Here is a 10,361-nt window from a genome sequence, read left to right as displayed (position 1 = left end):
AAAGACCAAATCTAAGAATTACTGGTGTTCAAGAGAGAGTTAAGCAAGCACCAGGGGTAGGAAGCTGATCAAAAAATAATAACAGAAAAATGTCCAAAACTTGAGGAAGAGATAAATACTCAGGTACAGGAAAGTTAGAGAACACCAAAGAGATCTGACCCAAAGAGGACTACCCTGACACATACAATAATCCAACTATCAAAGGTCAAGGACAAAGACAGGACCCTAAAAGTGGCAAGAGCAAATAGACAGACACATAAAGGAGCTCCAGTTCATTTGGCAACAGAATTCTTAAAGGAAACTCTACAGACCAGGAGTGAGTGGTATGACATTTTGAAAGTGTTGAACAGAATAATCGTCAACTGTCATCCAAGAATAATGTATCCAGCAAAACTGTACTTCAAATATGAAGGAGAAATAAAGTCTCTCCCAAACAAACAAAAGCTGAGAGAATTCACCACCACCACATCTGTCTTACAAGAAATGCTAAAGGGAGCTCTTCAAACTGAAAGAAAAAAACACTCATGTATAAAAAGAAAATATCTGAAAGTATAAAACCCAGGGTAAAATTAAGTACACAGACAAACCAAAATATTGCAATGCTATAATTGCAGTGTGCAGCCCACACATAACTTTAGTATGAAGCACAAAGACGAAACTACCAAAATCAATAATAGCTACAGCAACTGATACTATAATAAAACCACAGAGTAATCTCTGAATACAGAGCGAGTGAAGGAAGAACAGATATGAATGGAGACTCCACTATGAGTGCTCAAGTACATGCCAGCAAACAAATGCTCATGAACATCTTCACTAAACAATAATTTTTTTTTAATTTTTCTCTTACAACAAACCATAAATGGGCCACCTAGAAGAGCAGTGGATAAGGGTCTCTGACTTACAAGGGAATAATGGAAAGCAACATTTCTCTGTGGAATGGGTGAAGATGGTCAGACCCTCCAAGGAGGGGTCCTCATGGCAATATATTGCTGACTATGACAGAGGCAAAGCTCAGGAACAGTTTTGACTCCCCCAGCCTCACGGTTCCTTCTGGAAGCTCCTCTTCAATTACTTCATCGGGTAACATGTCCCTTTCAAGATTAGTAGGTCCTCCTGCATTGCAAACCATGCTATTACAACAACGAACCCAGTAGAAGCTATTAGTTTTGAAGATTTTTCTTGGGGCTTCAGGAGGCTGCTGAGCTGCATATAGAAACGTGCAGTTGTATGTACAGTTCTTATAAACAAGTAGCTCACGAGGGTTTATGCCTGAAAAAAAAACAGCAGCAATGAAAATAACTGATTTCACATTTTCTGCTTGTAAATATTGAAGCACATACACCTCACATTCAACCATAATTAGCTCCATGTACACATTCTATACTCCCAGCTGTGACAACATTGTCTAGAATACTTGACTGAGAGAGAATATCCAAGTACACTAACGGGTCTCATCCCTCCAAGAACAACTACTTCTGGAGACAGTTTTCTATCTAAGCTGCCATCTTTAGGCCTCTGGCCCTCCCAAAATAGTATCATGGTACCTTGTCATGTAGCTACGCACAATGAAATGTCCTGTTCATTTTTTATGGTAAGAATTCTAGAGCTCCAGAAATCAAATGCAGACCAGAAGTCATGTGTCACTTACGGTCCAGAGATCACACGGACCTTTAACAGAGGTGTCCATATTAATGTAGCATTATCCAGATTTTCTGCAGTTGGCAAGACCCTTCTAGGGTAAACTCCTTCCTGGGACCCTCAGCCTGGTGTTTCAGTCTCCTGGACCAACATATAAATGCTCTTGAGCGCTTGGTGCCAACCTCCTCCCCAGCACAGACTTGATGCAGCATTCCAACTAGGTACATGTTATCCAATGGACAAGCCCTCTGGTGAAGGTTATCGATAGCAACTAATGTGATCACGACTAACGTGATCAATAATCTTCATTACGGGGCTTGTCCAGTGGCCTCAGCTGACCAATGCTACCTGACCAAAGCTCCATCTAACACCTCCTTCAAGAATCCCTGGGTTAAATACCTTGGCCCTCATCACTACTTCCATTCCCCTTGAAATCTATCCAGTGTTTACACAAACACTTTGTTCTGGAACTTACCATAATTGATTTATCTATTCATGGATCTGGGTCTTGTCTCCTCTATAACACCAGAAACAACTGATGAATACGAACCAGTCACTTGTTTTCTGTTATTTTCCACTTAAAACGTTTATTGGAGTTCAACATTCTACAGAAATGTGCCTGACCATAAGTCCACAACTCAGTGGATTTTCCCTAAGTGCCCACAGCCAGTACTCAGCATGCAGCACCAGACACAGAGCTGCACGACAGCCCCATGACTCTTCACTCTGCTCCTCCACACAGACACTGCTGTAAGCAGCCCAGGCCAAAGATAGGAAATGTATGCGCTTCTAAACCTATAGGTTAGTTCTGTTTGGTTTTGAACTTTATGAAATGAAATGATACATTATGTCTGATTTTGTGGATGGCTTCTTTTGCTCTATTCTGTGTTTATGAAATTTATCCCTATTGTTGCACACTGTTGTATATTGTTCATTCTCATAATTGTACAGCATTACATTGATGAACGTACCACAATTTATTGTTGATGGACATTAAGGTTGTTTCTGGTTTTTGTCTACTCCAAACAGCGCTGCAATGAATACTGTTACATTGTATTTGCCTTGAGGTGAGCCTGCATAAGCTTTTATTAAATTAGCTATGTACCTATTCAGAAGTGCTGAGTCTCAGTGTTTGATATGCAGCTTTAGCAGACAATGTCGAAGAGTTTTCCACACTGGGTTGAACTTATCTATAGTCTGAGGGATTGTGCACACTTCAGAACCCTGACAACACTTGGCATGATCATTTTAGGATATTGAGTCATTTCCTGTGGCGTTATCGTGTTGTGGTTTTAAGCTGCATTTCTTTCAAGAAGAATGACACTGAACAACTTTTCTTATATATGTTACACATTCAGACACCATTTTCTGGTAAATTCCCTTTAAGCCTTTTGTTTACAATTCCACTGGATGATCAGCTTTTTATTAATTCATAGGAAGAAGTTCATTATATTATGAATACAAGTATTTTAGTAGATACATGTTTTGAAATGCTTTGTCCTGATCTGTGGCTTGCAGTTTTACTATTTCACAGGTATCTTCTTAGGAACAGAAGTTTTGAAGTTAAAGGTAAATCAACCTACCAATTTCATTCTTATGTGACTAGTACTATTTTGCTCAATTTTTAAAATTCTTAATTCCTAAAAGTCACAAATACAGCATTTTACATTTTTCTCTAAAAACTTTATTGGTTTAAAATTTACATTGAGATCTACAAACCACCTAAAACTGCTTCTTTTGTATGGTGCAAATATTGTGTACAAATATCTAACATATCCACCAATACTTAGTGCAGAGAAGTGTCTTTACTCCCTGCACTGCACAGTCAGCTTCGTCAGAGATCAAGAAACCAGATGTATGTGGCTTTTTCTGAATTATTTCTCTTCTAGTGTTGTATTTTTCAATCCTGACCACAGGATCCAACACCAAACTGTTTTGATTAAGAAAACTATATGAATAATCTTGATAGTTCAGAGCACAAGTCCTCGAGCTTTTTTCTTTTTCCCCAAGACTGCTTTGGCTTTCCTAGCCCTTCATATTTTCAAAAAGCATTAGGCACCAACTTGTCAAAACACAAACACACCTCTGCTGAGACTCTGACTGAAATTCTTTTGGATTTGTAGGTTAATTGGAGAAAAGATATCCTTCCTCTGTTGAGTCTCATGATCCATAAGTATAGTGTACAATTCCATGTGTTTAAGTCTTTAATGGTGTTTTAAGTCTTCAATAGGTGTTTCTGCAGTTTGAGTGTTGAAATCTTGCACAAATCCAGTTAGATTTGTGGTACTTGATTTTGTGATACTTTAAAGAGCAGCATTCCTTGGATTTCATTTTCAATCTGTTTCTTGATGTACAAAAAGACAAGTGATTTTGTAAACTGATTTTTGAATACTTATCTTGTATCCAGGATCTTTCCTAAAGATATTTGTTATTTGAAGTTTATTATCTCTGATGAATAGTAAGCTGTATAAATTCTTTCTTTCTGCTCTTCATGAGACTTAATCCTTCCTCTTGCCTAACTGAACTACTTAAGAACTCCAGTTCCATTGGGAATAGAAGTGGTGATGGTAGACATTTCCCTCAGAGATTTGGAAAGGGTGTTGGATTTTATCAAAACATTTCAGCATCTACAATAATCTCTGCCCTTTTCTTTGTTAATATGGTAAATTAAACTGATGGGTTTCAAATTGTAAACCACACTGCAATTCTGTTATTGAATCCACAAGGTAGTGGGGTTATGGAATGTGTGTGTGTGTGTGTGTGTGTGTGTGTGTAAATGAACCTTTTCTTTTAAAATAGTTCTAGGTTTTCAGAAAAGTTGCAGAGATAGTGCAGAGTTCCTATATGCCTCATACCCAGGCCCCTTGTCTCAGCACACCGCCTACGTTTCTTTCCGTAGAGGTCTTTCGCTTACCATCCTGCACAGCCCCAGAAATCAGCAAATCTCCTGAAAGGAAAAATGTCCCAGCATTCCAGCATTCCCAATTTCTTTGTCCTAATATCCAACAGGGTTCATTCAGGAAAATGGAGCCCTTAAAACAGTCTAGGTCTAAGTTATTAAATACAAGTGTTACAGCTGCCATGACCATGGGGAAGCCAAGAAAGGAAGTCAGTCAGGTGAGGCTGAAGATCAGAGGAACAGTCCAGAGCTAGGTCACTTACACTGGGGCAGGCTGGAACAGCCCAATTTTGCACGGCAATATCAAAGGCCATGTACCTTTATCCTCTCAAGTAAGGCTCTTGCAGAGATGTTTAAACTGCTCCATTGGAGTACCCATCACCTAGGCAGGCCAGTGGCCAAATACCTGCTGTCATCTTAGGAATTGCTTTCAGTCAAAGGCTCAAAAGTAGAGAAGATGGGGTGGACATGAAGGAGGACAGATTGGAGTCCGCCAGTGTCCATCACCGCACAAAACCATTGTGACCTTCCAGAAGAGTGATCTCTGCTTCACCCATACCTTGCAAATCTCACTCAAGTTCCTCTTTTTGCCAACTATTACCCCATGAGGGATTCATGGGAAAGATAGTTTTCAGACTCATTTAGAGGCAGTAATCATGCCATCAAGGTCCCCAGCAGTGGCCACTCTGGAGACAAAGCCCAGATTCTCAGCCTCCTGCCCATGTCCCAAATCAGCAGTTGGTCTGAAGAAGAGGTGTGCATGAGTCTCTTCTCACACTGCTATAAAGAACTGGCCGAGACTGGGCAATTTATAAAGGAAAGAGGTTTAATTGACTCACAGTTCCGCATGGCTAGGGAGGCCTCAGGAAACTTACAATCATGGAAGAAGGGGTAGCAAACACATCCTTCATATGATGGCAGGAAGAAGTGCCGGGGAAAAGGCCTTTATAAAACCATCAGATCTTGTGAGAACTCACTTACTATCATGAGAACAGCATGAGGGTAACCACTCGCATGATTCAACTGCCTCCCACTAGGTCCTTCCCATGACATGTGGGGATTATGGGAGTTACAATTCAAGATGAGATCTGGGTGGGAACATAGCCAAATCACATGGAGGTGGTAATCAGGGGATTGTTTTTGCGCAAAGCTTAGAACACAGAATGATATGTGAAGTTGCAAGCACAACCACAGAAACTGGGGACAAAACGGCTAGAAGAAAGGCCCTGGGCAGGGCCCCAGGCAAGGCCTCCACCTGTACACCAGGATGTACACTGGCTGTACCCTCCCTGCTTGCTCCATTGGTCACTGGGCCTCTGGCCATACATCTTCATCTTCTGCAGGTTACGGCCCTGGGGAGAGGGGGCACCTTCCTCAGAGCACCAGAGGCCTCTGAGGAGGAAGCAAGAGCATCCTGGAAGTGCAGGCTCTGCCCTGACCTCATGCTTGACCTTCACATCTGTGTGTGGTAGGCATTTCTCTGAGGGCAGTCCATGGCCCATCCACTGCTTTGACCTGCCGAGCTGGAAGCACTTTCTAGACTACCAGAAACTGAATGGCCAGTGAGGACTCGCTCAGGCAGCATGGGGTGTCAACACACACCACCAGGGACAGTAGAGGCTCTGAGGTCCGGCAATGCTCTCACCCTCTGGAGACACTGCAGGTGTGTGGACAGATTGTACCACTTTGCAGAGTACCTGGCTTTACAAGATGATACATGCTGGCCTATCATGAGGCTGAGACCAAGGCCTATGGAGACGCACTCAAAATGGGAAGACATGAGGGAAAGGGAAACAGAGCTGGGTTCAGAGAAGAAAGCAGACTGGCCCTGCCCCCAGAGACTATCCAGGTAGGAGACTAATCAACAATGTGTCAGAATGACAGAAAGGTACTTACGGATGGAGACTGTCATACAGCGCCTAACATGATACTGACATGTTCTAATGCTGGGACAGTTGAAGTCATTTATGACCGCACAGTCATGGCATCTCAAACTATAGGTCCCTGAGAGGGGAGAAAGCAGGCTTCAGGCTTCTGCTCCACCACGCCTTTTCCACCCATTACCAGCTCACTCTACCCTCCCTCAATGGCCAGCCCTTCCCCTCTGCTTCCAAGGACTTCTCCTAACCTGCACAGCTCAGCTCTCTGTGCAGTCTGAGTCTCGCCCAGACTAGCTCCTGGGAGGGAGGTTAGGCACAAGGAGAGCTTTCCCTGCTCTCCAGCGCAGGCTCCAGGGAGCGCCACTGGTGGTCACATATGGGATGCTATGCTCTGCAGACCTGGCCCACCTCACCAAGGAAGACTGGATACTCACAGGGGTCCAGCGTCCTCCTGGGTTTCCCTGGACACAACCCCTCCTGCCTGGCCCTGATGGGGAAGGGCCACATCAAGGTTCCCCTTTGGTCCCCGGTCAGCTGCTCTTCCATCCTAACCCTCTCCTTGCTCATGACTACTCCTGGACTGCCCTAGTGCCCACCCCTGATTACACAGAAAATGCAGGCCCCAGCTGGCTGAGACGTGCTCCACGTTGCAGCCAATCATTCCAGTTACCCCCAGCAGCCCCAGGTGAGTTCTCGTCCTCTCCAGGACAGTGAGAGGGAATGATACTTACACTGAGGACCAACGGTAACATTGGCTGCCACCAGTGGGAGCCCCACGGCTAGGAGTAAGGCAAAGTGGAGCATCACTTCACGCAGGAGTCTGGACCTGAAGGTAAGAAGACCCAGACAACACATTAGTGACATGGCTCCTTGGCCAGCTCTATGTCCCTGGCGTCAATGGTCTCATGAGTCTCCCTGACTCTGCCCACCTGAATGCCTCCCCCACTGAGCCAGCAGCTCCTTGGGTAAGGCACTGGGGTCGGGCAGGTCTGATCCACACACAAGTCTTTGCCAGGCCTGTGCCCTCACCTCAGACAAACTCGCTGTCACTCCTCGAGCCAGGGAGGTCCTGGGGCTGCTTTGTGTGGCAGCTCACCTAAGGGTCCCCATGCTTCAAAATATTTCTCTGTATCTACTGGTTGATTCTGAACCTCAAAAGCGACTTGTGAAACGTTCTCAAATACTGCCCATTGACGCGCTTCCCGCTCTCACATGCAACTCAGCAACACGAGGGCTGAGGTGACTACAGGAGGCGAGCGAGGACAAAACATGCCAGAAGCCCAACTTGAAGGCATCCTCAGTGGCATTACGAGAGAACTCCCCTCCCAAAATCTAGTCTTCTTCCACCCTGGGCATCACTGAGCCATCAGTTCATGACTGGCAAGGGGAGGATCTGGGGCACCTCACACCTGAGTCCTGATGCCAGCACTGTGGGCTCAGAAACGTCCCCCAGGTCACCAATCAGTTGCCACAACTGAGACATTTTCTCGCAGGAACACAACTGCACCCTTATTCCTGCAAACGCACTGTCTCCATCCCCTACCTGCCTTCAGCAGCCTGACTCAAGGGGGAAGCTCCATCTCCCTGGTTCGGAGCAGGTCAGTCCTCAGTGCTTAGTGGGGCAACTCCCTGGGCACAGCTGCTGACGGCTGCTGACTCCCCTCATGCTGAGGCCCCACCTGGATGGGGTCAGAGCCTGATGTGTAGCTCCCCCCACCGCAGGAGCAGCTGGGGCCACAGAACCAGAAACTGACTGTGCAGCAAGAAGCCACACCCCAGGGATAGGGATGATCAGGATCCAGTACCCACTTTGCCCCACCCTGTGTACTAAGTCCAGCTCCAGTGGGGAAGGCTGAGATTCAAAATACCCCTAGCCCTAGGGCATCAAGTTTGGGAAGAAAGATGGGCTGGCACCTCTGGGATGCAGGCCACCAAGATTGAGGGCCTGTCAGTGTCCACCCTTGGAAGGGGCTCCTGACTCGCCCGGCCAGTCAGCCTCCCTAGGTGGATCTCCCACCCACTCCATGCCCATTCCCCTGAGACCCAGCAGCCCTCTCTCCACTCTGTCCTGCCTGCTCTCACTGGATGCCTCCTTCACTCACTCAACACTTGCTCCCAAAGCCGGGCTCAAGGGTACCTACTGACGCAGAGCATGTACACTGAGGCTGTCTTCCTCCATGAGGGCACAGCAGACATTCTGAACACCCTTCCACTGTCAATGCCCAGAGCACAGGCAGGAAAACTCACATCAGATGTGTTCACTGCTTTCCAGCTGGATCTTGGGGCAGATGGGAAAATACCCAAGAGCTACAATGGAACACTAGAAGAAACCAAGCTGGAAAGTCCACAGTAACAGCATGATTTCCTGGGGCACAGGTTGACGCCCAGAGCCCAGAGCTTTAGGATTTTGTAGTCGAACAGGTTCTAGAGACAGAGCCAGGGCCGAGGTGAGTGGGAAATGAGAGCTTGGATTCCTTCACAGAGCATGGATCCTCAAGACCGAAAGTGTCAGAGAAGCAGAGTGGGCTAGAAAATGTGGATCATCAGCATCAGCAAACAGAGACCCTGGTAACTTTGGGCCTCATCTTCCAGAGGATGCATGAAAACAGTGTGTTTCCTGGGAATTCCTTACCCAGAGGCTTTCTCAACAGTCAGGCTGGAGTTAGAACATATATGACTATGTGATCGCAAACCCCAGACAGAAAAACCACTTACGAGTGGCCATGAGTCATCCTCATCCTGGGAAGCCAACAGAAACCATCACTGGAGGGGGACATACTCTCCACTCAGACCCCCAGCCTCCGGTTGACTAATGACAAATACAAAGGTGCCACAGACAACCAGAGGCACAGAAGTGACTAAGCCCCCAGGAGCAACGGCAGAAGAAACAAAATCTGCAAGTCAGACTCCCAAGGAATTCCCACATAGGAATGATTGGATGCAAATGTAAACACACAGGCTTAAAAAGTCAGGAAAACATCATGTCATTTCCACTTCTACATGGGATGCAGTAGGTTGTGGCTAATCAGAATGTGACAACTGGACAAATCAATCCACAGAGTTAAAAGTCACATTTGAAAGGCCCTCGGGCAGATGTGGATGCACCAAGGCTAATGTAAACCAAAATTCCAAAGAGGGCAAGCCCTTCCCAGGGCGCCCTTCGTCATTCCAGATACATTTGTCAGTTTGGGCACCAGCTGAAAGCCAGGCTGGCTACAGGCAGGGACTCCAGCAAGGAATGCAAACCAGAGTGCTGTCTTGGCTCACAGGGGACCAAAGTGGCCCAGAATCTCCAGGTACCCGAAAGATCAAGCCAGTTTTCCCACGGAAGGGCCTCCAAGTGCCGTGGTGGGAGGGACCCTGGGGAGTCAGAGAAGGCCAAGTAGAATCCCCCCTAGTGTGGCAGATCCCAGGAGACAAAGTGCCCCTAGAAGGAGCCTGCCACAGTCACACCGCTGGTCTCCATCATAAGCCAGTGGCCCGGGAGGAACAGGTGTGTGGGATGAGGTTCAAGGGGAAAGTCAAAGCCTAGAAAGGGACACCTGTCTGAGCTGAGGATTCCGTGTGAAGGCTGACCATACTAACTGGGTCATCCTGGTCACACCCAGCTAAATTAGAGTGCCGGGTGGGGAGACCATTCAGCCCTCAAGGTAGAAAACATTGCTCCAAGAATGTACTTCTCTGAGGCCTGGCTGCTGAAACTGCCTGCGGTAACCTGAAATCAGTTTTATCTGATGGCTACTGAGACCACCTGCTGCAACTCTAAGCCTCGGTTCACCCACTGCTGTCATTCATTCACTCATCAACCAGAGCTTGCCAGCTCCCCAAAATCCTACTAGTACCAATGAAACTCAGAGAGCAGACAGCAATATGTACTATTTCTCTTCTTTATAAAAAAGAGACACAGTTTCTCTCTCTCTCTCTTTTTTTTTTTTTTTTTT

At 46.2% G+C, this 10,361-nt stretch overlaps 1 protein-coding gene across 1 annotated transcript in view; it reads right to left on the bottom strand.

Moving 5' to 3' along the window:
• Nucleotides 1-797: 797 nt before the first annotated feature.
• LOC108544153 (glycosyl-phosphatidylinositol-anchored molecule-like protein) overlaps nt 798-10,361 on the bottom strand; it is a 12,525-nt gene continuing 2,961 nt past the window's right edge. Inside the window, exons 2-4 of the mRNA XM_017895115.1 lie at nt 7,152-7,246; nt 6,437-6,544; nt 798-1,272 (exon numbers count right to left, since the gene is read on the bottom strand). Coding sequence (XP_017750604.1) covers nt 977-1,272; nt 6,437-6,544; nt 7,152-7,224 — 477 coding nt within the window. The 5' untranslated portion in view covers nt 7,225-7,246 and the 3' untranslated portion in view covers nt 798-976. The remainder of the gene's footprint in view (nt 1,273-6,436; nt 6,545-7,151; nt 7,247-10,361) is intronic.

Source organism: Rhinopithecus bieti, unplaced genomic scaffold (assembly GCF_001698545.2).
Source record: "Rhinopithecus bieti isolate Rb0 unplaced genomic scaffold, ASM169854v2 scaffold_25940, whole genome shotgun sequence".
Taxonomy (NCBI): Eukaryota; Metazoa; Chordata; class Mammalia; order Primates; family Cercopithecidae; genus Rhinopithecus; species Rhinopithecus bieti.
Note: the sequence above shows the minus strand (reverse complement) of the source record. Positions and strands in the feature narration are given on the sequence as shown.